Raw genomic sequence first — 26845 nt, forward strand, 5'->3', positions numbered from 1 at the left:
ATAGAGAGTGGGAGCTGCTTTATATTAAACGACAAAAAGTCTTCCCACACAGCAGTTTTTTGATAACTGCAATAATACAGCTTTTAATTAGGCTACAGTTTGCTTTATAATATGATTAAAGTATCCTTGATCTTCCTCCTATTTTAGAACAACAGCCCTTTAGTGAAAATTGTCCAATATTTCTTACTCTCTGAGTTCTAGGACTTGGCTGGCTGTGTGCTATCCTGGTCCTTTCTTCACAAAGGAGGGAGTTTGATTTTTAAATAAGGATTCCTCTGAATTGTTTGAAATAGCCTGCTCATATCACTAAATATGTTCTCTGAGTGCTGGCAGGGACACGAGTTGGATAATCTCTAGAGACAAGTCACACAGTCCTATTAATAAAACCCTTGCACTATCACATATGGTGAGAAAAGGAATATAAGGTGTGTAGAAAATCTGAAATACACAACATAGGAAAGATCTAAAGGAAACAAACAACAGTCATTGGCAATAGCAGACACAAAATCTTAGCAAAGAAAATACCTATTCCAGGAAAACCTGAATGAAAAGAATGTCACTCAGAAGAAGTGAGATGTTCACCCTTACCCGAGCCCCACAAGCCAAGTCGTGGGCTGGATTGCCTGCGATAGCTGCACAAAAATACTGTTCAGCAAATTATTCTTGGCACAAACAACAACTTTTGTAAATGCCCTGGGAGAGGGAAACACCCTGATGGTGACACCCAATGTCAAATGTATAAATACGGAGACCTGGGGATGAAACTTTGCAGTCCTGAAGCTTATCAGGCTGTGCAGCTAAATTTGGGTTGCGGTTTGACTCTCTCCTGCTGTCGCCATGAGCTGTGGCACCAAATCTTCGAGCAGTACCATTAGAATTAGCAGTGGAGGTGGAGGAGGTGGTGGTGGTGGTGGAAGGTGCAGTGGTGGAGGTGGTGGAGGGGGTAGGTCTGGTGGATACTCCTCAGTGTCCACTAGAAGATACACCTCTGGAGGCAGCGGAGGCTTTTCTGGGAGAAGCTTTGGTGGAGGAGGCTCCAGGAGCAGCTATGGAGGGGGATTCAGTGGTGGCAGCTGTGGGAGGATCAGCCGCGGCAGCTACAGCGGGAGAATGAGTGGTGGCAGCTATGGAGGAGGAATGAGCTGTGGCAGCATGGGAGGAGGATTTGGATCAGGAGGAGGTGGATTTGGGGGAATGGGAGGTGGTTACGGAGGTGGTGGATATAGTGGAGGTGGGTTTAGTGGCTTCGGGGGTAGCGGTGGCTTTGGTGGTGGTGGCAGCTTTGGTGGAGGCAGTTTTGGTGGGATGGGGTTCGGGGAGGACTCCGGATTGCTCTCCACAAACGAGAAGCTGACCATGCAGAACCTCAATGATCGCCTGGCCTCTTACATGGATAAAGTGCGACACTTGGAGGAAGAAAATGCTCAACTCGAGCAGCTGATCAGGCAGTGGTACCAAAGTCATGGCCCCTCTCAGGGCAAGGACTACAGCCAATATTACAGGACAATCGAAGAGCTGCAAAACCAGGTATGATGTACTTTGACTGACTTTGAACAGGTTCCTGTTGGAATGGCACTTGTTCCTGCAGCACAACATTCCCATTTGAGGTGATATTCCCTGTCCTGTGCTTCAGCCAGGACACAGAGCTGTGTGGGGATCAAGCCTGGCTGCCAGTTTTCCTCTGTGTGTTCTGGCACACGTGTTTGGTGTGGGTGGCATTGCTGGGTGCACTGGCAGACCAGTTCCAGTACCCCCATCCCAGGGCCTGCCCCATGCTCCCTTCCCTGCTGTGTTGCTGCTGCTCGTTCCTCACTCTCGTGAACAGCAGCTAAAATCATTGCTTGGGTTGTGCCACTACTGCCATATTAATTGGATACTTCTGTGCCTATACAGGATGAGCAGCAGGTGCAGTTAGTCCCATTCCAGCCTTCAGCCATTTAACAGTCCCATTTGTCCTGCATGAACATGGCTGTTGCCAAAAGCAATGGCATTTTTGTTTTCCCACTGGTTTTGAATACAAGAAGTCTATTTAGTTATTCTTTCTAACAAGGTAATTTTCATGGATATTTGTAAACCAAAATTGACAGTAGGGCACTTTGTTTTGTCTGGTAGCAATAAACTCTTGCATCTCAATAGCTCCTGCAACACTAGTCAGGCTTGACATGGCCCCAAAGCTGTTCTGCAAGGTGTTTGTGCACAGGAGTCCCTTCCCTCTGTGTGACAGACTGGAAAGACAACTGATGAAATAACACCTGCCCTCTCCCTTTCAGATTGTGGGTGCAAATGTGGACCTTAACAGGATTCTTCTTGACATCGACAACACCAGAATGACTGTGGATGACTTCAGACTGAAGTGAGTGTTTCTCTTCCTGGCTCCTTCCAGCTTGCCTCTTTTTACTCCCATGAGTTCCCATTGCCAATTAATCTTTGTAGAGGTTGGAGCCTCTCGACTCTGATGTCAGAACATGGCATTGTTGAGAAAAGCATTCTGAGGATTGCTTTGGGTTTTCACAATTTTTTTATCTAGACAAGTTCTTGAAGAGACAATTTAAGGGACTCCAATTGAAGTTTCTTCATCCTTGCACGGCAATTTTAAGCATAATGCTCATGGTATAAATCTCATAGAGAGAAACTGTACTGAATTCAAACAAATCTGTGGTAGAGAGAGAGAGAATTATGTCCTTTCTTTTAAGAATTGACAAATGGGATTAGAGACCAGAGATGTAGAATGGGGACTGCCCATAACTGTAATACCAAAGAGGTCTGGCAGCACTTTCACTCTCTGCCTTGTCTGTCATTCAGGTATGAGACTGAATACTCCCTCCACCAGAGTGTGGCAAGTGATATCAATGGATTACGCCCACTTTTGGATCAGCTGACTCTGGCCAGATCTGACTTGGAGACACAGTTTGAATCCCTGAGAGAGGAAATGGTCTATCTGAGGAGGAACCATGAAGAGGTAAGTTTCTCCACACTTCAATAATTAACAACAACACAACACTCAGAGAATTTCCCATGGATTTTTTCACCAGCAGTAACCAGGTTTTGGCCATTGGCTTTGATCATCCAACTTGACACAACCTGGCTTTGATTTTGAGGAGTGTGTAGAGTCCATAACTGCCCTCAGATGCTGTAATGGAACATGTGGGTCAATATACAGCAAAATGAGACCAGAAGAGTGAATGACTTTCAGTACAAAGTACAATTTGGTTGTTGAAGTCATGGAAGCAATACTGGACAGAATATATGGAGGAATCAAAAGGCTCCTCCCTGCAGTGAGATTTCCCACTGAGAAGAAAAGATTCCCACAAAGAACAACTCCTTATGACCCTCTGGAGGAAACGTCAGGGTCCCTGTGGACACAGTGCCTGGCTGTGAGGCACTGGAGCCTCAGGAATGGCTGAACTGGTCCTTGGCAAGGGCAGATGAGGCCCCTTTGCAGGAGTCATGGGCTGTGTGAGCACCTGGGTCCCTTTCCTTCCCTGTATTTGAACCGATGCCATTTCTTCTTACCTTCACCCTGTGAGAACCTCATGGGGCTTTGTGATTTTTTTTCAGGAAATGAAAGGCCTGCAGTCACAGACTGGTGGTGATGTCAGCGTGGAGGTCAATGCTACTCCTGGCATTAACCTAATGGAGAAACTGAACGAAATGCGCTGCGAGTACGAGAAGCTCATTGAGAACAACCGCAAGGAGGTGGAAAGCTGGTATGAAACCAAGGTAAGCACAGGGGGCTTTGGTAAGTAAATCATTCACAAACTACTGGACCTCTTTACATCCAGCAGACAACAAGCAATTTATCTTGTAATACTTAAGGGACATTACATGACTTGAAGCAGTTTCCTGTAACAGGTCAGTCCTGGAGTATCAGGTTATGTGGTAACGCACATAAAGCCTTGTGTTCCAGCAGCCAGGTGAATTACACAGGGTGTTGGCACAGTGGCTTGTGGGAAATAAAGAGTCTGCATTGCTTTTTCTTTCTTATTAATTGCTTTCTCAATGCTTGATAACCATACTATGTCTTATTATCAAAAATGCCTCAATTTTGTATGTGAATTTTTCAGATGGAAGAAGTTAATCAACAAGTCCACTCAAGTGGCCAGGAGATACAATCAAGCAACCAGCAGATCTCTGAGCTGAGACGTGAATATCAGAGCCTGGAAATTGAGCTGCAGTCTCAGCTCAGCATGGTAAGGAGAGGCACTTCACGTGTGACACAGGCTGTATGTGGGAAGAAGGGTTACACCCAGTAAGTAATCCATCCGAGGAGAATGGGGCACTGGATTACTTATCTTCACAATACGCTTTTTTCTGGCTTGTGAAGATCCCCTGTTTTTCCCCCCAAATAAGTTAAAGTCGCCACCGCCCCACCAACACTGAATGTTGCTTTCCCTTTGCAGACAGACTCTTTGCAGTCCAACCTGGAGGACACGGAGCGCCGCTACAACATGCAGCTGCAGCAGATCCAGTGCATGATCGGGCCCCTGGAGGAGGAGCTGGCCAGCATCCGCTGCGAGATGGAGAGCCAGAACGAGGAGTACAAGATGCTGCTGGGCATCAAGACCCGCCTGGAGCAGGAGATCCAGCAGTACCGGGTGCTGCTGGAGGAGGGGCAGCAGGACCTCGTGTACGTACTCTGGCAGAACACGGCACCGCGATCAGTCCCAGGCAGGAAACTCACAGCTGAGATTTGCAAGTCAGATTTGGTACTGAAATGGGGCTGATGCAGCTGGCCTTGGCCAATCTCTCAAATGTGGGAGGGATTTCACATTTGAGGGATTTCATTCTGTTCAGGATATAACTCATGAGGAAAAATTAATGCAGCAATTCTGAACTACCAACTTGGGGCTGGGCAGGGAAAGCCCCGTGCAGAGCCTTCCCTTTATCCTTCTTCCAGGATAGCCAGGAAAAAGACTGTAGGAAAAAAACCAAACCCATACTTTTCCAAACTTTCATAAAAATGTCTGGAGGTTTAATCTACTTCAGTTTCCCTTATGCAATGCTTGGAAGTGGTGCCTGAAAGAGCAGCTAAATCTTCATTCTCCACTTTCCAATTTTGAGCCATACTCTGTTAAAGCAGCAGTGCCAAATATTGCAAGTCTCTTGGCAGAACGTAGGAAAAGCAAAAGCTCTTGCATCCAAGCTGACATTGAAAAAGAGGCTGATTTTTGGCACTGCATCAGTTGTCTTGCTGCTGTGCTGGGTTTAACCAAGGTACAGCCCAGAGCAGTGCCAGGTTCTGGGCAGCAGAAATAGCTCAATTGCCTTTGGAGATGAAAATGCTTTTGATTAACTCTTTTCCCCCCTTCTTTCTCTCTCTTTGCAGAATCCCTTCAGGAGGAATGGGAGGAGGCATGGGAGGTGGTAGAATAGGAGGTGGTGGCTATTCTGGAGGAGGAAGAGGAGGAGGTGGTAGCATAAGTGGTGGATATGGAGGTGGTGGCAGTGGAATGGGGGGAGGAATGGGAGGAGGAATGGGAGGAGGAAGCTGTGGAGGAATGGGAGGAGGCAGTGGTGGAGGAGGAATGGGAGGAGGAAGTGGAGGAATGGGAGGGGGAAGCGGTGGTGGATGCAGTAGCATTGGAGGAGGAGGAGGAGGAGGAAGAACCTCGGGAGGCATCAGCAGTTCCCACTCCTACTCTTCATCTTCCCAGTCCCAGTCCTGCAGGAGTGGCGGTGAAAGCCAAGGTGAGAACTGTGCTATGGGCACACTGTCCTCTCAGTCCCATCCTGACTCTTTTATGCAGTAGTTTATAGGAACACTCTTCCAGAGTCAAACAGTACTGGATAAACTCAGATTTCTGAGAAGTGTGAGATTTACTGTTGTTATCAATGCTTTCCTCTGAGTGTGAAGGATCAACTCTGCTCCCAAAGGCCAGAGTCCATTTCTATTCCATTTTGTGGGTGCCATCAGCTGATCCTGTAGTTTAACCCCAGCTGTTTTCTTCATCCCTCTCACTCTTTGCAGAACCTCATAAATTTCATGGCCTTTGTGCCATGCTGGAGTTTTCCTTTATGCTTTTGGAATGTTTATGGTCACTCCCACATAATCCTGATGTCTGGGGAATGCTGGTGGCTCAGAAGTTCAGTGCCAGCACTGATGAAGTTCACTCTTGCTTTACCTCTAAACAGGGTATGGAAGAAAATCTTTTGACTAAGAGTACACATCAAGGATCCTCCAGTGCAAGACCTTTCAAACAGAACCTGGCCCAAATCCACTGCATTTCCCGTGTTCCCAAGGAAAGATGGTGCTCTGAACAGTTCCTGGGAGCTGCAGATGCCACCTGTCCCCTGCCCTGCATGCTCTGCGCTGCTTCTGCGTGCGATGCCTCGTGGCCCTGGTCACTCCAGCTGCTGCTTTACAGACCCAACCTGGACATACCCAGGTTGTTCTGAATCAGGAAAATGCCTCTAATAAAATTTCATTTCTGCCTGATGCAACCAGAATCTCTGTGTGGGGTTTTATTTCCATTCTGTAGGACTGAAAGGAAAAGGAAAACACAAAGCCTTGCCAAGACACTCCTCCAGGTAGAGAGGCTGATGATGCACTCCAGTAGTTGATAATGACATTTACAGTTAAAGCACAATTTCTCAGCTGTCAGGGCAGATCAGAATCTTCTTGGAGCAACTTGGGCTGTGCCTTTGTTTGTTAATAATGTGCCAGATACTCTCATGAGCTGAGCACTGAGACCCAAGAGACAAATATCAGCCCAGAAGGGGCTGTAGAACCTCAGTGCCCATAAGGCTGGGCAGCACACGAGTGCCCACAAAGGAACATGAATGACTACAGAGCCAGGCTGTAAAATGAAAGGAGTGTTTCAGTGTGTGATTCACAAAACTTAACAGACTGTCTTTGGTTTAACCTGGAATGACATGAATGAGTGATCTGGTTTTGAAATGATAAGAAAAAGAAGTGAAAAGGAAATTCAATTTACAGGATCTTTACAAAGTTCTCCTCCATAAATGTTAGCACTGACAGCAGTTGCCTTTGTTTTACATCCACGGGGCACAGTACTGGGTTTGTGTGGCAGGGTTTGGGTAGCAGGGGGAAAAGGGGTTTCTGTGAGAAGCTTCTGGAAGTTTCCCCATGTGCTCTGGAGCCAGTGCCAGGACAGACCCAGGGCTGAGCCTGCCTGTGGCAGTGGCAGCACCTCGGGGATAACAGAGCTACAGGCAAACAGAAGTGCACAACTGCAGCCAGGGAGGGCAGTGAGCTTATTTCTTCTCCTGTAACATGGAATCTCTTCCTGGAACATTCCCAGGTTGAATCCATCCCCTCTCTCTGTGGTTAAGCTCATTTTGAGGGGGCAAGTCCCAGCAGGTCCCACCAGCTCCTGGTGCTTCCCTCGCACAGCCCAGTGACGCTCCTGCAGGAGATATTTAACACACAGCTGGGAACCAATGAGCTGTTTCTGTTCAAGGCTCTGCTCAGTTTCGCAGAAGCTTCATTAGCAAAGGTGGAAAAAGCAGCTCACTGCACATCCCCTATTGCACAGGCAGTGGAAAAAAGTACACAAGTGTTTCTGGCTCTGTTGGGTGGTGCAAGATGTTCTGTCATAGTTGCAAAACACTCTCCACTGTAACAAGCTCAGGTAATGATTGTATTTTGTCAGATCTAATCTGTGGCACTTTTCATCAAAAATATTTTTCACTGTATTATATAATTCAGGGACTTATTCTGAGAAATAACTATTTCAATATGGTTATGAAAATATGCAAAGTCAAATATTTCCCCTCTCAATTCCCTGAGTCCATTTAAAAAAGTTAAAATAAAATTAAGAGCTCTTTGATAGGAAAAGATTTAATATGTTTTCCCTCACACAATACTATTTTCGTGGTTGTCACCTGGTTTTCTCAACAAGAATAAGGACTGTGATCCCCATCCTGCACATTCAGAGAGAGCTGAATTGCCAGCATGACATCCCTCAATACAGTGACAAATTCAGAGTGAAGTTCTGCCCTATAAGAGACATGGGAATGCAATTTTAAAAGTTTTTACTTCAGAGAATTAAAGTAGATTTCTAAATAACTAATATATATTTGGAATAAATCAAGAATGAAGATTCCCTTGGACATTGTCTGTGGTCGCAGGAGGATGACCAAAGCTGAACTACTGAGTTTCACCGCAGAGAAGACTGAAGGAGACAGACAAGGCACAGCCTTTTCTAGCTCCCATTACCAGCAAGACATTGTCAGATCAACAAAGCTGGGAGATATTCTATTATTCTACAAAATGTCCAACAAGGAGCCACCCACATAAAATTACAGTGCAGCTTGGTGTGAATCAACACAGACATACTTGAACCAAACGGTAATGCCTCTTCCTTACCTCAGAAAAAATTACCTCGGCACATCATTTTTTGGCATGAGCACTGGGGCTGGCAAAGCCCATGGGAAGCTGGACTGCCTGGCAGGTGACACCCACCCAGCCAGCTATAAAGAGCCACCGGCGAGGACGCCCCACTGCACTTGGGTTCCCTGTCTCTCGCTGTGCACTGCTTTGCTTCTGGCTCTGGATATCTGACCCATCCACCATGAGCTGCAGCATCAAGAGAACATCCAGCACCTCGTACCGGAGCGGAGGAGGAGGAGGTGGAGGCGCCTGTGCCGGCAGTGGCCGCAGCTCCTCCGTGTCCTGCAGGCGCTACGCCTCCTCCGTCATCGGCGGGGGCAGCTACGGCGCGGCAGCGTGTGGGGGCTATGGGGGCGGCCTGGCCGGGGGCTTTGGGAGCAGCTTTGGGGCTGGGGGCGACCTGCTGCTGGGCGGCAATGAGAAGGTCACCATGCAGAACCTCAACGACCGCCTGGCCACCTACCTGGACAAGGTGCGAAGGCTGGAGGAGGAGAACGCTCAGTTCGAGCACCACATCCGCGAGTGGTACAGGAAACAAGCTCCCAATGTTTCCAAGGACTACAGCTCCTACTACCAGGCCATTGAACAACTCCAAAACCAGGTAAGATCACCCTGGCTAATGTGGCTCCATGTCCCACAAGCTCCTGTCTCCTGTGAGGCCTTTCTCCTTCATCCTTCCTCTTTCCCCTGGCACTGGGCTCTATCGCCTGCTGGTGGTACCACAGACACAAACCTGCTGAGCTGCATCTTCCACCCCTTGGGTGAGCAAACCCTTGCAGCAGCCACAGGCAAAATGGACGTGCTCCAGGGGCACAGCCCGAGGCACCAGAGAGCTCTGCCAGCCACAGACGTGCTGGCACACGGAACCGAAATCCCACACTGTGCAGGTGGCTCCAAATCAGCTGTGGCTGGTTTCCAGCACTTCCCGCTGCCCCCACCCAGCTGGATGGACCACAAAGCCAAAGCACCTGGATGGCAGGATGTGAGCTCCCTTTGTCCCTGCACACTCCTACAGACACCAGAGGGAGGACTGAGGTCTTCCCTTATGATCAGCTTACATGGTATCAAGAAAATAGAATAAATGGACTATAAAGAAGCATGACACAAAGGAAGTGCTGAACACACTCCTTGGGACACACAGGGAACTGTCTCTGATGGACAGAGGGAAGTAAAGAGCAAGGATTTGGGAGAATGGTCTGTGACAGCACAAGCTCCCTTGAAAAGTAAATTTGGAGCTTTACCCTCCCATACGGCTCTTGAATTAATGCAGGAAACAATTCCAAGACCCACAACAACACCCTATCAAATCTTTAGGTCTTCTTTCCCCATTCCCCTTTTGCAGATCATTTCTGCCACTGTGGACAATAACAGGCTGCTGCTGGACATCGACAACAGCAAGATGACTGCCGAGGATTTCCGAATGAAGTGAGTACCTCCCTGCAAACATTGCATGTCTCTCAAATCCCATTTGGCATCTCAGGAGACCAAGGCACGAATGTCCTGGGTGGTGTTACTGAGTCCTCCTGTGTTGTTGGGATGCTGACCTTGGAAGGACGTGTGCTACTGACTATCAGCATCTCATTTCCCTATTTCTCTGTCTCTCATGTGTGACACAGGTATGAGAATGAGCTGGTCATCCGTCAGACCGTGGAGGCTGATATCAATGGCTTGAGAAATCTCATGGATGACCTGACTCTGGTTAGATCTTCCCTGGAATCCGAGCTGGAGAGCCTGAAGGATGAGCTGATTGGTCTGAAGAGAAACCATGAGGAGGTAGGATCTGATAATAAATAGAAAAGCCAGGACATAATCCTTTGATTCTTCAGGGTTCCCACAGTCACATATTGAGTCAATTCCACCTTATGCCATGGGATTGTCACTCCTTTGAACCTTGGCACTGCTTTATCCACAGACCCCACCACCAGAAATGACTTGTGTGTCTCTTGTGTCTCTCTCTGGACACTCTGCAGGAACTAAGGCAGCTTCAGTCTCAGACTGGTGGTGATGTGAGTGTGGAGGTCAATGCTGCCCCTGGAGAGGACTTGACAAAGATCCTGAATGACCTGAGAAATGAATATGAGCAGATCATCGAGAAGAACCGCAGGGAGGTGGAGCAGTGGTATGAAGTCAAGGTAGGCAGCAATGCCCAGAGCAGAATCCCCTTCAGAGGGACAGCCCAGACTCGCTGGCACTGGGACAGGATGGCAGGGACAGGGTCCCTGGAGAGCTGAGCTCTCACTCAGCAGACCTGCTCCCCAAGGGGACACTGTCACTCAGAAGGTTTCCCTGGTTTGACTCCGCAGATTGAAGAGGTCAATCGCCAGGTCACTTCCAGCAGCCAGGACATGCAGAGCAGCAGCCACCAGCTCACGGAGCTGCGGCGCGAGATGCAGAACCTGGAGATCGAGCTGCAGGCACAGCTCAGCACGGTACGTGGGCAAGGCCTGGGGCCCTGCCCTGCTCGGGGTGGGCAGGGAGCACCAGAGCTCCTCTCCTCAACTGCTGTGTTTGTCCTTCCAGAAAAGCTCCCTGGAAAACTCCCTGGCAGAAACAGAGACTCGCTATGGCTGCCTCCTGCAGCAGATGCAGGCACAGATCCACACCCTGGAGGAGGAGCTGGCCAGCATCCGCTGTGAGATGGAGACCCAGAGCCAGGAGTACAAGATGCTGCTGGGCATCAAGAGCCGCCTGGAGCAGGAGATCCAGCAGTACCGGGTGCTGCTGCAGGAGGGGCAGCAGGACCTTGTGTATGTATTGCATTTTATAGTGAGGGAATAGCAAGAAATCCTTGTGTCTTCATCTGCCAATAGAGACTTCTTGTCCCTGGAGCTACATCAACTTTTTTTTTGACTGAATATCCAGTGCTAAGGGATTTTTGTGAATTAATTACTGTCCTTTTGCAGTGCCTCCCAAGGAGTTTTCCAAGGAGCTGGAAAATCCTCCCAATCATATTCTACCTCCTACTCTCATTCCCAGTGTGGGGAGATGGCAGGTAAGACAACACTTTGTTACACGTGGTTATTAGTGGGTTACATTTGCCCCAATGGCTGCAATGTATTTTTTAAGAAAAAAGTTTTGTTCATTAGCCCAGGAGTGAGAGAACCTCATTACTCTGTCACAGCAGAATCAGGCATTAAATACAGCAAATTTTGCCCTTCCCTCTACCTAGTTATAAAATAAAGATAATAATCTTTACAGGATGGGATATATTTTTTTGCTTATTGGACTAATAAAACAGTACAGTTCTGAGGAAGCACTCAGGGTGCTGCTGGGCATGGAGCCTCTGCACGTCCTGCTGTCACCTGCCAGGTGTGAGAATTCCACTCAGCAGGAATGCTCAGACTTCCCCTCAAGGCAATTGTTTGCTCTGTGTTCACACAGGGCAGTCAAGAGTGTGTTAGAGCAGCAGCAGCAGCGGCCCTGGCACCCTCCAGCTGAGACACACCGACCGTGGGCAGCCAGAGATGGATGGACCTGGGCACTTCTGCATCTCAGCTGGGGCAGTGGGAAGGGCTTGGGATGGAGCCTGGTCACCTGCCCCAGCCCCTCCCTCTGCCCTGCAATGCTTGGCTCACTCAACTTGTCTTTGGCAACTGGTTCTTTGTTTAAGGCATCACACTCTACTGGTAACTCTTCTCTAATAAACCTTTACTTCTGCAATGCAAATCACAGCCACGTGTCTGAGAAAATGAATTTAACCAGCCTCAAGTGGGTTGTTCCCCACCTCACCCATCACACACAATACATTTTGCACTAAGGAAAAGGACACGGTGCTGAGATAAAATCACCAAGCAAAGTGAAATGTCAGGAATTGTGAGCATGGCTGTGTGAGGGGTGACAGATCCCAGGCACTCCCTGAGGGAACTGCCAGGTGACACTCCCAGAACTCCCTGCTCCAAAGCAGAAGGTATAAGGTTGAAAGCAGAAATCAGGTCTTGACACAATTCTTCTCCTACCTGAGGCACTACAAACCACTTACTATTTTGATTCCTAATGGTCACTTAAGGGATTGCTTTCTGTCCCCTTGCCTTGCCACTTGTACTAAAGAGCACGAATGATGGGAGTCAAATACCAGCCCTGGGTAACTCTCAGAAGATTCTTTAATTAACTCTTAATGTACTAAAGTGTGTTCAGTGGTACTATTGTGACTCAGATATGTCAGTCCATCAGTCTCATCCCAGCTGGAGACCTGTGGGAAGGTGTGACTCGGGAGAGGTTGTTCCAGTATACAGGGGCTTCCTTACAAGTATTTCTACACCTCTGACTGTGCAGAGAATCACATATTGCTGACTTCTATTGGGAAATACAGACAATAAGGCAACCAGCCTGTTTCCTTCAGTGGGATGCACCAAAAACATTCCCATGTTTTATGATAGAAATTTCAATTTAAATACTGATTTAGTACCAAGAACCCAGTTTCTGTCAGTACACACCACTGGCTGATATTCTGCCTTAGGAGGAATCAGGGACACATTTCATTCACTGAAGGTATTTTCTATATTTTACTGCTTAAGAAGATAAAATATGCAATAAAAGTGGAGATGAGAGAGCAATACTAAGTTAGGATAGCTCTTTTATACACACTTTACTTTCTGAAGATCACAGTGAAGGTCTTTTTCAATCTATGTGCACCAGATGCCCAGAGTCAGCTGGGTGTCACTCACAGGTGCCTCTTGGTCCCTTCTCTGACTAAACCTGGTCTTGAGTATTCCCCATTTCATTTCAGATTGAGCATACTGGTCTGGTAGGGCAAAGAAATGAAAGATTTGCTCAATCAACTCACAGGAATATGATTTGGTTTAGTCTTCTTTCAGTAGCCACATGCCTTGGCTCTGCCAGCACAGCACCGTGACTGCATCCTGCAGGGAGTGTTCACAGAGAGACACTTCTACTCATTGAGCAGTCAGTCAAAAAACTGACTATTATCAGTCCAACATCTGGAATTTTTGTGAATACAAGCCTGTCTACAATGAATAAAAAGCTCATTTCAGATTTTAACATATATAAAGTGCTGTAAAAAAAATTAAGTACCACTTTGGTCTCCAAAGGTTGCCAGAACTCACTCAAGTCTCAGCTGTACTTCCTGTAGCCAAAGCAGGTGAAGGACACAACTCTTCTGAGGCAGGAGTATGGACCCTTGAACTCCAGTTAATGTATATAAGTAAGCACTGATAGTTAATGTATATAAGTGAGCTCTCATGTGACCAGGGAGTCACATAAGACAAAAATGAGCCCAGAACGTGGGGCTGTGGAAACCACTGAGCCCTGAATGAACTGAAGAAACACACAGGTGAGTGATGCTGCAGGGAGATGGGTGATGGATGAGGAAAGCATGGATGGATTTCCTGATGAAACTCCTGGGAGTAGCACTCTTCTTACCAAGAACACACTTGACTCGTTTGCTGTAGAACAATTAATTACCAGTAATTGTTTCTGAGGTTGTCCTCTCCCTCTCGTGTGACTGAAGACGTACACCCAGTAATGCATCGCAGCTTCTGTGGAAACCACAGACTACTTTTAGTTCTTTTGCCAATTCAGAGCATCTGTTTGTGGTTCCACATCCAACTTCACCAGTGCATAAACAGCGCTGGCAAAGCATTCACAGCACTCCAACTTCAAACAAACTTCTGACTTACAGAGGTCCATGGGGTGCACTATGAGCCAAAGGTCTGCCAGGGGAAGATGTGATTTCAAAGCTCTCACAGTCCCTTTGAAGGGTTAAGGAGCCTCAACACCTTCTACAGCAGAACATCTGAGCTCCTTCTGTCATTGCAAGGACTTTAGAAGGACCTGAACAGACCTGGCTCTTCTGGCTGGTGAAGCAAATCAGTCTGTCCAAACTGACTCACATCAGCCAGCTCAGGCCAAGAGCTGTGTCCACAGGATGGTGGCCAGAAACGCACATGGAGACAGGGAAGTACTCCCAAGTTCCAGAGCAGAAGGTCTGAAGTTTAAGTGTTTGGGATGAAGATATTACAGCAAGGACAGTTAGACCAGCTGTTCAAAATAAGAAGAGAGAGACAGAGAAAAGGCACCTGGTGATGGTATGAAATTACAACATTGGGAAATGTCAGAAACTGTTGGGTCTGGTGTTGTGATGCAACAATGCCGAGAAGGAGATATAAAATCCACACCTCTGGCACTAGTGCCAATCAGCAATAAACATCTCATAGGGGAGAATAAAAGTGCATTTCAACAATATAATGAGGGAAATATGACTAAGGAATCACACCCTGTGAGAAAATAATTTTTATTTTTTAATAATGTTGACTCAGTCTCAATAACATATGCAAAGCAACTGGTTCTGACGTGCAGATAATTAGAGAGCTACCAATAAAACAACAATCATAATTATGCAGATCAAAGGATTACATTATCTGCAATGCAGGGGGGTGGTGCGTCAAGAAAGAGGGTGAATGGCTTTCCATGATTCTTCAGTCAGCCATAACACGCGTTAGTGACTTTTATGGATCTCAGAAACATTGTGGCTAGGAGAGAAAATGCTGCCAAAGCCACAACTGCAGGGGGTGTGCAAGGAACGCTGTAAGTGGAGAAACCAACAATGAAACAAGTGGGGAAATTGTAACTTCCAAAGAGAGATGAATTCCCATCAAATATGAACTCTCACTTAAAGAGGTCCCATTGTGTTTCAAGCTTTATGTTTTCCAGAAGTTATTTAAAGGCAAAATTTCCTTTCCAAAGAAGGGTTCATCATACCCTGACCCTTACAGAAACAGTGCAGCTGTGCAGCACCAAGGGACAAAAGATGGAAGGTGAGGGGGGTCTGGAGGGTCATCACAGCTGCCTCTGTTACACATGGATAAAATCCCCACCATCAACTGACCAAGGTCAATCTTGAAACTCTTTCTCTCTTCCATCCAAAGGTGCTGCAGTGGAAGCACTCCCAGACCCTTCTGCTGCTCACAGGTAAAAAACTCCCCTTAGTTTCCAGCCCAAACACACTCAAACCCAGGCTGTGCCCTTTCCTACATGGACAACAAGATTGTCCTGTACTTCAAACAGCCCCAGTACCTCCCTCCTCAAGAGCTGGCTGATAACCATCTCAGCCTCCACCTGGCCAAGATGAATCCTTCCTCTCAGAGCACACAGCCAGTGAAACCCTATAGATTTCACACATCTATTTCAGTTCTAAATAATCTCTGAGTGATTGGATATTTGCATAAAATGTTTAAAAATCACAGCTTTAAAATGACATCATCTCACGCCCATTGCTCAGCGTGAGACAGAAGGATTTCCCAGAAGTGATACACCCGAGTCTGATGAGAACAGAAAGAGCATTTCTGCTTCCAAGGTCGTTCTAATGCAATTTGCCACTAAGGGCTCTGGGACACAGTATCCACAGTGAGTTTTCCTTTGGAGAGAAGGACTGGAATTCTTAGAGATTCTGTTTCCAGAAGTGGCCATTCAACAGGCAAACTGGGACCAGCCTCACCCACAAGGTACCTGAGTTCATTCTTCTCCCACTCAGAAATTAAAGCAGAGTAACTAGGCGGTGCTTTCACCACATGTTTTCAGGACAAAAAAATTACTGCAAAGAACAAAGAACTATTAAAATGAGTATCACTCATTAAGTAGCCAGCAACAGTCTATCTGCAACAAAATCTAACTCACAGCCACCCACCCAGAATTGCAGCGCAGGCTTGGGGTGAATCAGCATGCAAACACAGTACCTGGGGGGAGGGCTGACCCAAGCCCCAAAAGAAATTCCCCTTAGCACATCACTTTCAGCATGAGCACTGGGGCTGGCAAAGCCCATGGGAAGCTGGACTGCCTGGCAGGTGACACCCACCCAGCCAGTTATAAAGAGCCACTGGCGAGGACGCCCCACTGCACTTGGGTTCCCTGTCTCTCGCTGTGCACTGCTTTGCTTCTGGCTTTGGATATCTGACCCTTTCATCATGAGCTGCAGCATCAAGAGAACATCCAGCACCTCGTACCGGAGCGGAGGAGGAGGAGGTGGAGGTGCCTGTGCCGGCAGTGGCCGCGGCTCCTCCGTGTCCTGCAGGCGCTACGCCTCCTCCGTCATCGGCGGGGGCAGCTACGGCGCGGCAGCGTGTGGGGGCTATGGGGGCGGCCTGGCCGGGGGCTTTGGGGGCGGCCTCGGCGGGGGCAGCCTGGCCGGGGGCTTTGGGAGCGGCTTTGGGAGCAGCTTTGGGGGGGGCTTCGGGGCTGGGGGTGACCTGCTGCTGAGCGGCAATGAGAAGGTCACCATGCAGAACCTCAACGACCGCCTGGCCACCTACCTGGACAAGGTGCGAAGGCTGGAGGAGGAGAACGCTCAGTTCGAGCACCACATCCGCGAGTGGTACAGGAAACAAGCTCCCAATGTTTCCAAGGACTACAGCTCCTACTACCAGGCCATTGAACAACTCCAAAACCAGGTAAGATCACCCTGGCTAATGTGGCTCCATGTCCCACAAGCTCCTGTCTCCTGTGAGGCCTTTCTCCTTCATCCTTCCTCTTTCCCCTTTCCTGAAATCCCACACTGTGCAGGTGGCTCCATATCAGCCATGGCTGGTTTCCAGCGCTTCCCGCTGCTCCCACCCAGTTCAGCTGGATGGACCACAAAGCCAAAGCACCTGGCTGGCAGGATGAGAGCTCCCTTTGTCCCTGCACACTCCTACAGACACCAGAGGGAGGAGGAAGGACTCAAGTCTTCCCTCACAATCAGCCTTTTTCATAATGAGATGAGTTATAGCACCAGGGGCAAAGCCTACAGTACCCTTCTATACCCAGAGTGCAGATGTTCTATCCTTTTTCACCATCAATATACTCTTTCATCAGAACATATGCAAAGCCAAACTCTGCACACATTATTCCCAGTCACACAGCATTTCAACAATGTTCTGTGGCCCCAGCACTGCTGCAGGAAACAAAATTCCAAGACCCAAAACGATGCCCTGTCAAAGCTTTGGGTCTTCTTTCTTCTTGTCCTGGAAATCTAGAGCACAGAAAGACTTCTCTGCACCATTCTCTTTTGTAGATCATTTCTGCCACTGTGGACAACAACAAAATGATTCTGGACATCGATAACAGCAAGATGACTGCCGATGACTTCCGAATGAAGTGAGTACCTCCCTGCAAACCCTGACTCTGTCATGCCATGAATTTTACAAGACTCATGAATGCAGGTGATGATGCCCTGTCCAAAGTGGTGTGATTGAGCCTACGCATTGTAGTAAAACGAATGTGTAACACTTCTCTTTCCTTTGGGACAGGTATGAGAATGAGCTGGTCATCCGTCAGACTGTGGAAGCTGATATCAATGGCTTGAGAAACATCCTGGATGATCTCACAAGAACTCGGTCTTCCCTGGAATCCGAGCTGGAGAGCCTGAAGGATGAGCTGATGGCTCTGAAGAGAAACCATGAGGAGGTAGGATCCAATGATAAATAAATAGCACAGCCAGGACATAATCGTTTGATTCTTCAGGGTTCCCAGAGTCTTACATCGAGTCAATTCCACCTTATGCCTTTGTACCTTGGCACTGCTTTATCCACAGACCCCACCACCAGAAATGACTTGTGTGTCTCTTGTGTCTCTCTCTGGACTCTCTGCAGGAAATGAGACAGTTCCAGTCTCAGACTGGTGGTGATGTGAGTGTGGAGGTCAATGCTGCCCCTGGAGAGGACTTGACAAAGATCCTGAATGACCTGAGAAATGAATATGAGCAGGTCATCGAGAAGAACCGCAGGGAGGTGGAGCAGTGGTATGAAGTCAAGGTAGGCAGCAATGCCCAGAGCAGAGTCCCCTTCAGAGGGACAGCCCAGACTCGCTGGCACTGGGACAGGATGGCAGGGACAGGGTCCCTGGAGAGCTGAGCTCTCACTCAGCAGACCTGCTCCCCAAGGGGACACTGTCACTCAGAAGGTTTCCCTGGTTTGACTCCGCAGATCGAAGAGGTCAATCGCCAGGTCACTTCCAGCAGCCAGGACATGCAGAGCAGCAGCCACCAGCTCACGGAGCTGCGGCGCGAGATGCAGAACCTGGAGATCGAGCTGCAGGCACAGCTCAGCACGGTACGTGGGCAAGGCCTGGGGCCCTGCCCTGCTCGGGGTGGGCAGGGAGCACCAGAGCTCCTCTCCTCAACTGCTGTGTTTGTCCTTCCAGAAAAGCTCCCTGGAAAATTCCCTGTCAGAAACGGAGAATCGCTATGGCTGCCTCCTGCAGCAGATGCAGGGGCAGATCAATAGTGTGGAGCAGGAGCTGGCCGAAATCCGCTGCGAGATGGAGACCCAGAGCCAGGAGTACAAGATGCTGCTGGGCATCAAGAGCCGCCTGGAGCAGGAGATCCAGCAGTACCGGGTGCTGCTGCAGGAGGGGCAGCAGGACATTGTGTATGTATTCTGTTGGCAAATAAGGGCACAAAGTCACAGGCTTTTGTCTCTTGGCACTCATGGAAGACAGAGCAGAACTTTTTACTTGTCTGTAGCTGAAATCTAAATTCAGCAGCTTTTTATTCACAGCACCTGCATTGAAATGTGTCTATCAGAAATTTCATAAGCACATCAAACACTGAGGGAAATATGAAGCCAATTGTTACTGACAAGTTTTGAGTTTATCAGTTCCTCAACCTGTTTGAGCTGAGTGAATTCCATGAGAGGAATCACTGTGTCAGACCAAACTGTAATGAAGTTCCTGCTGTTTTGACTGTGAGAGTACAAGAATTATGCTGCAACAGTGGTTTGCTGTTTCTGCTTTTACAATTTTCTAGGAAAATACAGCCAGAGGGAAAGAAAATAAAGAAAGCTATAAAGAATTATTTGTGAAGTCCAGGAAAAGCCAAGCTGTTACACATGCTGCACATGACATCAGTATGTATTTATTGTTCACTTCATTAAAACTCCTCTCCTTTCACAGATCGTCTCAAGGAGCTCTCCAAGGAGGAGGAATGTCCTCCCACTCTTATTCTTCTAGTTCCTACTGTCATGGTCAATCTAGTGACAAGACAGGTAAGAAACATCTTCCAAAGAGGATCCAAACCTATCCTGACCACATGGCTTTAACATTTTGTGTTTCATCCCTTTTCCTGTTAATACCAGCCTTGTCCTATGACTTCCACATCTGCAATTATAGCAAGGATTAAACCATTCACAATCAAAGCTCTTAATTTCAGTGTGGTTTGGCTGCAGTTCCAGACACTGGCTAAGCTCCTTTCCCATGCTTTTGCTAACAAATGGATATTTAAATAGTGCATAAATAGAAATGTCAGTGCTGCAAGAGACTCTTGATTTCCCCATTGGAGCAATCATTTCTTCTTTCTTTCCACAGGGCAGTCAAGAGTGTGTTAAGACACCACCGACCTGTTGGGCTTCCCTGATCCACTCACTGCCATCGGAGCAGCCCAGCCCACAGCAATTTCTGGGCTTCTCCAGAAATGATCTCCCTTTTCATGCTGTCCATCACTGCAATCCCTGCACCTACACACACATTCCTGCAGTGCACTTGGTGCTCTACTGCATGACAATGCCTCCAATAAAGCTTTACCTTTCTGCAATGCAAAGAAAACTCTGTGTCCAACAGTCTATTTGGTATATTAATATTGTATTCACATTTAGGTTGAACAAGTGAGGTAAACCTTCACAGAAAAATTAAGGTTGGGTGAATTCTCTCATATGGCCCCAAAGAAATGTGTGAATACTAACTCAGATGAAATCTGGATGAAAACCTGGAGATGAATGAATGAATATATCCACATTAAACTCAAGAGTGACACCTATGGGGAAGAGAAAGGGCTGGGGGACCCCCTTTTTCATAGCGGATGTTCCAAAGGGTGTGCAAGTAGCTGAATAGTTCAGCAGGTCAACTGAAAAATCAGGATTAATTAAATCCAAAATGTCACGAAAATTCTGTCAAATCAAAACCACTTTCCTTTGAGTCACTGAACAAGAAATAAACCCTATCCAGGCAGTTGTCGTCTAGATGAGAGCTCTGTCTGACTTTGTTCAAGTAAAATAAAGGGTCAGATAAGGAAATGAGTGAGGAGTATGAAAGAAGTTCTCCTACAAACACAGCGTTCAGTTGTTGGGATTATTCCTCCTGCCACGTTGGAAAATCTCGGCTCAGGTTTTTTATCTGATACTTTCAAATGAAGGAGGGTGTTTCCTTGTCCCATGAGACCATTCCAGTTCCACAGGGGGAGGATGGCAGAGGGCAGGCAAGGTTCAGACTTCCTTACCAAAACCACACTCACCTTATTAGGACTCAACAGAGGAAAAAACTTGGCGAAATATCTCAGTGATTCCAAACCTACAAATCTGGATTTCAGTGTTTGGTTTGCAGGGCTGAGGAAGCTGCTGAACAGGGTCGGTCACATAGCAGGGGAGTGACTCCATTGCCACAGTGTGTCCAAGACCAGGGTGGGTCTCACAGAGCTCATTGTTCCCTGAGCAGCTCCCAAATCAGCGACATTTCTTATCCGGTCACAGCTTTGCACTTGGGTTTGCAAAGAGATTCAGGTCAGGTAAAATATCCTTCTGGATAACAAGGTATTTACTAGTTTAAAAGGCATCAAACTGTTCCATGTTATACTCCAAAGCTGAATTCTTGCCACAGCAGAAAAGAGATGAGACAGAGAAACTATTTCCCTGGAAAACAAAGGAGGTTTGTAAAGTCAGAGCAGAAATGCCTCTCTGTGGAGCCACGACAGGACTGTCCTGCTCCTGTGCCAGTAACGGAGACTCTGTTCTGCCCCATGCTCCCTTTTACTCCTCCTGTCAGCCACTGCTGACCATCCCTAAACCCTCAGTATTATCCAGCTTACTGGCCTTTGGGATCAGATACCTCCTTGGGCCACAGCTTAACTAGGAGGAATGTCTGCAATCCCAGAAAGAAGCCATCTGTGTTCTGGGCTGTCTGCTGGGCACATTCTCGAATCTTCCGCGCCCCTTCTGCTCTTTTCTTAGGTGAGATATGTTTGCAGTGTCGGTACAGGGAATGCTGTGGCTGAGCCCAGTTCTGCTCCACTGGTGTGTCCCAGAAGCCACAGAAACAGGTCCCACAGCTCCGTACCCGGGAGAGGGTTTACCTGTAGGAGACATACAGCGTGTTGGCTCACATGGCATCCTCTGGTGGCAATTCAGGAAACATAGACTAGGATTTGGGACAGAAACTGTTCTAAACAGTCTTAAAACTAAATTCCATGGCCTGGGACACGGTTTGGCCAAGGGAAGAACAGCTTAGACCGCAGTGAGATGGGCAGGTCTCTGTTCGCATCTCCCCGGAGGACGCGGACGTTTCGCGGGCGGGCCCGCAGGGGGCGCCGCTCCCGTTCCAGCGCCCCAATCCCGGGATGCGGCTCTGGGAGCGCCCCAATCCGGGATAAACTCTGGGAGCGCCCCAATCCCGGGATGCGGCTCTGGGAGCGCCCCAATCCCGGGATGCGGCTCTGGGAGCGCCCCAGTCCCGGGATGCGGCTCTGGGAGCGCCCCAATCCGGGATAAACTCTGGGAGCGCCCCAATCCCGGGATGCGGCTCTGGGGGCGCTCCAGGCGCTCAGCTCCGGCGGTTCGTCCTTCCCAGCTGGATAATGCAACACGCGCAGCAGGTTTGAAGATGAGGTGGGGAAATGCCACGACGCCTGAACTCCACAGACACAGTTCTCAATTGAGCCTCTTAGGGGCTTTTCAGGGGCTTCAACCCCTTTCGTTAAATAAATCTAATTTTATGAGGTTTTACTCTTTTGGTATTTTATTTCTTGGTCCTCTTTGTCATGAGTTACAGTAGTTGTGGAGAGAAGGGGAGAGGAGCAGAAGAAAGGCCGACTGTGTTTACATTAACAATATTTAAAATAAACTTGCACAGGAATATACAAGTTACAGGAGGGACTATACTCAGAGCTAACTCAGAGCTACGTTTTCACACAGTTACACACAATCTTAAAACCCACACACCCCATGCAAACTGTCTAACATCACACAGCTATAGCTAATTATCAAGTAATACATATTTCCTAAAAATTGCTAGACCTAAACTGTCTTAATGCAACTTATTTTAACTTTATAAAAGAGCTCTACTAATGTTACTCCACAGAGTTTCTGCAGGCTCCATTTCCAACTCCTCTGTGGGCCCCAGGTCTCCAAAGAGATTCCATTCTTATCTCAGAAGCTCCACCTGCAAATTCGTCCTTGGTTTGCTGGCTTGCAAATGTTTGAATCCTAACAGGGAAATGGCTGGATAGAGAGGAATCCAAGGAAAGAACCAGGAATCAGTGGGCTGAGTTCTCACAGGGGCTTCCCCCAGGTCAGGATTTAGACCCACAGCAAATGTTTCCATTTGCAAAGGCAGCTCTGGGGTATGGACAGGCATGGCAGGCACAGCTCCCGGGGCCTTTGTGCACATTCCTGCCAGGCTCTGGCACTCCTGGCCACAAGGAAAGGGGACCATGGAGGTGACAAGGCAGATTTCCCTCTCAGCCCACCAGGACTCAAGGAATGAAAAAAGAAACTCTGGCTCACTGTGCCTGTGACAAAAAAAGAGATGAGAGGAAGCTGCTCCTGTGATATTTCTCACATTTACCAGCCCACCATAACCATGAAAAATAACAGCAGCCAAGTCAACTAAATACGAGAATTCTTTCAGGAAAATGCTTTCTCTCTGTATTCCAGTTAACAATTTCTGTTGTTTCATGTCCTACATAATACTTTGGAGTGCTAATCCTGACAAACCTCAGAATTTCTCCAAGTATTTCCACATTGTGGCTGCCTCTTCCCTGGAAGTGTCCAAGGCCAGGTTGGACAGGGCTTGGAGCAACCTGGGACAGTGGGAGGTGTCCCTGCCCCTGGCATTAGGGTTAGTGAGCAGGGTTAGGGTTAGGATCAGGGTAAATTAGGGTTAGGATTAGGGTTAGGGTTAAAGTTAGGGTTAGTGAAGGTTAGAGTTACAGTCAGAGCTGTTTTAGTGCTGCCTAAAGAGAGGTTTCTGCAGGCTGCAATTACTCCTAATAGCACCGTTTGGAGCCCACGCTCCGCGGCTCTGCCAAGCCTGGCTCCAGGGAACACCTTTCCCTGGCACACCCCTGAGCTCCCAGCCCTGGCAGCCCACGCTGGGCTGGGATCAAAGGCACCCACAGCCTCAGTAATCAACATTTTCTTACAACATTCACAATGTTAGTTCAGTTCTTTCTCGTATCCCGATGTCAGTAATTATGGCAGTACCCAAAAGCTCACAGCAATCACAAACACACAAAGATTTAAAACAAATGCCAACAACCCCTTTCTGCTGAAAATGCTGCTAGAAACTGTGTCACCAGTTTTTATTAGTTATTAAAGCTGAGTCCATTAGGAAAGAGTGAAAAGGCACATTCCAGTCACTTGCTTTGGTGGCAGTGGGCTGCCCAAAATACAGACAGTGGGCACAGATCTCAGTTTTTAATGAAAAGAAGATTGAAAGCTGAATTGGGGTGTCAGAGATTGGTGGAAACCCACAGCTCTCAGTCAAGGTAACAGCCAGGACTGCCTGGGGAGGGACCTGCCTGGTACACACAAAGACAGGGGAAATGCTCCTGCAAACTGTTAAGGGTAGCCAGAAATCCCCTTCTCTTCCCCCAGAGGTGTGTGGGCAGCCAGGGCAGCCAGAGCCAGGGCTCCCAAGGGGTGTCTGTGAGCTGAGAGTTGCCACGAGAACCACGTGTTTACAAACACCTCCCTGGCAGCAGCTCCCACACCAGAGGCTCCACCACTGGCCCTCCTGGAGCAACAGCTGGATTTTCTCACGGAGCCCAACAGAGATCTGGAGACTCCAAGAATTCCTTTCAAGCAAAACTGAGTATGAAACTGCCTGTAGGATCAGGAAAGCCCAAATCCAGGGATCCATCAGCAGGTTAGTGGAAGAGCTCCTTGTTTTCAAATCCAGAACAAATGTTTAAAGCTTGCACAGTAAAATCTCAGCCCTTACTGGAGGCTGTGGCTTATCACTGTGATCATAATATATTCTTATTAAATTAATAAGAGAAATAATAATCTATAATTCTATAAATACAAATATGTGCATATAAATACAAGAGCACACAGATATAAATGACACACATACAAATGTTTTACAGACAGGAACAGAATGAAGCAGCTCAGCTCTGCCATGTCCCCCATTTCTCCCAAGTCTGGGATTCATTTTTGAGCAGGAATTTTCCATGTGGCCCATGGGCAGATCCCTGTGATAGCTCCAGGCCTCCTCCCTCGCTGTGGATGCAGCTGACGTGGCCAGTGTCCAACAGCCAGAGCTCCCCAGCCCGGGCCAGGTTTGGTCTGCTGGGCTTTGGCACTGCCTTTGCTGCTGCCTGCACAAACCTGACTTTTGGAACGCAGCCTCCTGTCCCTTGGATGTTTGATTCTTAAATAATAGTTTCCAGCCCTATCATACCTTGCTGAGATTTACCAGCCAGATAACAGGTTAAAGGAAGTGTAAAAGTACATCCAGAGAGTTGTCTTTCACTCCTCAGGGCTTGGTGCCCCAACTGAGCCTTCCTTCCCACACAATCTTTAATTACACGATAAGAAAACCTGCTTTATTTTCCTGTCTCAGGTACTTTGCTCCTTTATGTGCTTTATCCTTAGAGCTCTGTATTGATAGAGGAATCAAGAGTTTACAGCTATTTATGTTTCTAGGGTAACAGGGACAATAATGAAGCTTTTCCACACCACAGCCAGTCTCAAGGATTTGCCAAGTGTTTACACTGCTCGCAATTATTGAAGTGCTTGAGCTCTTCAGGGTCTTTTAGGTATTTTCCTCATACTAATCCATTAAAATATTCTATAAATGGCAATCACTGAGAAATTAAATTCTGTAGCACTGCAGCAGCCTGGGCAGGAATTGTTCCAGCTGAGCCCAAATCATTGATCCATCACTTCTCTTCTGCCATGAGCAAAACAGGGCCCTGGACAGAAATGGCTTGTCCTGTGCCTTGCTCTCCTAATTTCTGTTAACACAGAACCCTTACATGACCTTATTTCTCACCTCTTTTAATGCAGAAATTGTGCACTCACACATGCATTTCCCCTCAGCACATTCCCTCTATTTGCAAAAATAGTCATTTTGAGAAAGTTCCCACTGTTGCTCTGCTCTTCACTCCTCCAACCACTCCCAGCCATGTGTGTATGTGCTGGGACCTGCCCCTTCAGCACAGAAACATCCTTGTCTCTGAATCTGTTGGCACATTCAGGGAATATGGGGCAACGCCAGGTTTGTGAAGATTAAAAAGAAAAAGATTAATGATGGACTTTAAAAGCCAGACAGCTGAGAATTGTATCCTGGGCAGCTGTTCACAGGTACCTTGCTACCAGCTGCAGATCACAGCTTGTTGTCATTGGTTCTTCCCACAAGGAAGTTAAAAGAAAAGTACAAAATTGTGAGCTTGAATAGAAAAGCTCAAATATTTCATGCCTGTGGCCTTCAAAAGGGAAGAAAAACATCCCAAGTGGGGATTTAAGAGGGCCTGTGACACAGTCAGTTGGGAGGGGTGGCCACAGTTTGGATGAGCAAGAGAAGAGATGGAGACACATTTCCACTGGTGGATGCAGAGGCAGAAAGGAATAATTACCAGAAGGCACAAACAGTTAAAAATTTAAAAGATAAATTCGAAATAATAATTTGATTTTGCACATTGATCCATAGAAGCATTGCTGGAATTGCAGGCACTGAGATGGTTAAAATGTTCAGCGAGTTCATTTAATTACAATTCCATTAGCAACCCCTGGAAGCAAATACAGCAGGATGTGAGAAGAGAGATATGCCAGTATGACTCCAGGGCAAGGAAAGAGTGTTTACAGGACAGTTAATAAAACTACCTGAAACAATATGAACAATTTTATAAAGCAGCAGTGACTGGCAAGGCAGAGCTCACAAAGGTAAAGCAGAACCCGGCCTCAGCCAGGAGCTTGGGCGTGACTGGATGACTCCCCTTGAAAAAATGTGTCTCCCTTCCACTCTGATAAGGTGCAGATAAAGAAAATTCCCCGTGCTGACCATTCCTTACAGGGAAAAGCTGGCCCTACAATAAATTAGGTTTATTGCACTGGGAGAAAAAGAGACCTACACTGAATGCTAAAGGCACCTTCTTTCATCACTGCTTTAAGGACCTGACATGAGAATCCAGGGAATGCTGGAGGAGTATCTAGAGGGAAGGATGTTCCTCTCTTATTGCAGCAGGAGACAAATCCCAAAAAGAACACACTGGGATTTATTCTCCTTTCAGCTTCTTGCATTTCTGTTCAGTGAGGAAAAGCACATGGACTGCTGTTCTTTATTCTCTAACTATGGACTCAAATATTTAACAATAAAATAACAGTTCTCCTGCAGCTTCCTCTCTGTCTGCAGACAGACTGCACCTCCTGACACCACCATTTCACCTTGGAGCAGTTCCTGGCTGGGCAGGTTTGTCCCACCCTGGGAGCAGCGGCGTGTCCCTGGCAGCAGCAGTGGCCCTGTGGCTCCCAGGAAAGGCTGCACAGCTTTACTGTGCTGGTGGAGAGCTGGGCA

The 26845-nt window shown here is 47.6% G+C and overlaps 2 protein-coding genes across 2 annotated transcripts; both read left to right on the forward strand.

Moving 5' to 3' along the window:
* The first annotated feature begins 751 nt into the window (after positions 1 to 751).
* Positions 752 to 19882, forward strand: LOC139682964 (keratin, type I cytoskeletal 10-like). Its single transcript, XM_071577681.1, has 15 exons — positions 752 to 1527; positions 2271 to 2353; positions 2803 to 2959; positions 3559 to 3720; positions 4065 to 4190; positions 4401 to 4627; positions 5327 to 5688; positions 16109 to 16755; positions 17358 to 17440; positions 17593 to 17749; positions 17935 to 18096; positions 18268 to 18393; positions 18485 to 18711; positions 19235 to 19326; positions 19646 to 19882. Exons 1-15 carry the CDS (start codon positions 838 to 840, stop codon positions 19663 to 19665), a joined length of 3321 nt encoding a protein of 1106 aa, XP_071433782.1. The 5' UTR covers positions 752 to 837; the 3' UTR covers positions 19666 to 19882.
* Positions 8449 to 12024, forward strand: LOC139682619 (keratin, type I cytoskeletal 15-like). The gene is made up of 8 exons (XM_071577088.1): positions 8449 to 8954; positions 9696 to 9778; positions 9970 to 10126; positions 10324 to 10485; positions 10657 to 10782; positions 10874 to 11100; positions 11257 to 11345; positions 11735 to 12024. Exons 1-8 carry the CDS (start codon positions 8535 to 8537, stop codon positions 11752 to 11754), a joined length of 1284 nt encoding a protein of 427 aa, XP_071433189.1. The 5' UTR covers positions 8449 to 8534; the 3' UTR covers positions 11755 to 12024.
* Positions 19883 to 26845: the final 6963 nt, after the last annotated feature.

Source organism: Pithys albifrons, chromosome 25, assembly GCF_047495875.1.
Source record: "Pithys albifrons albifrons isolate INPA30051 chromosome 25, PitAlb_v1, whole genome shotgun sequence".
NCBI classification, from domain to species: domain Eukaryota; kingdom Metazoa; phylum Chordata; class Aves; order Passeriformes; family Thamnophilidae; genus Pithys; species Pithys albifrons.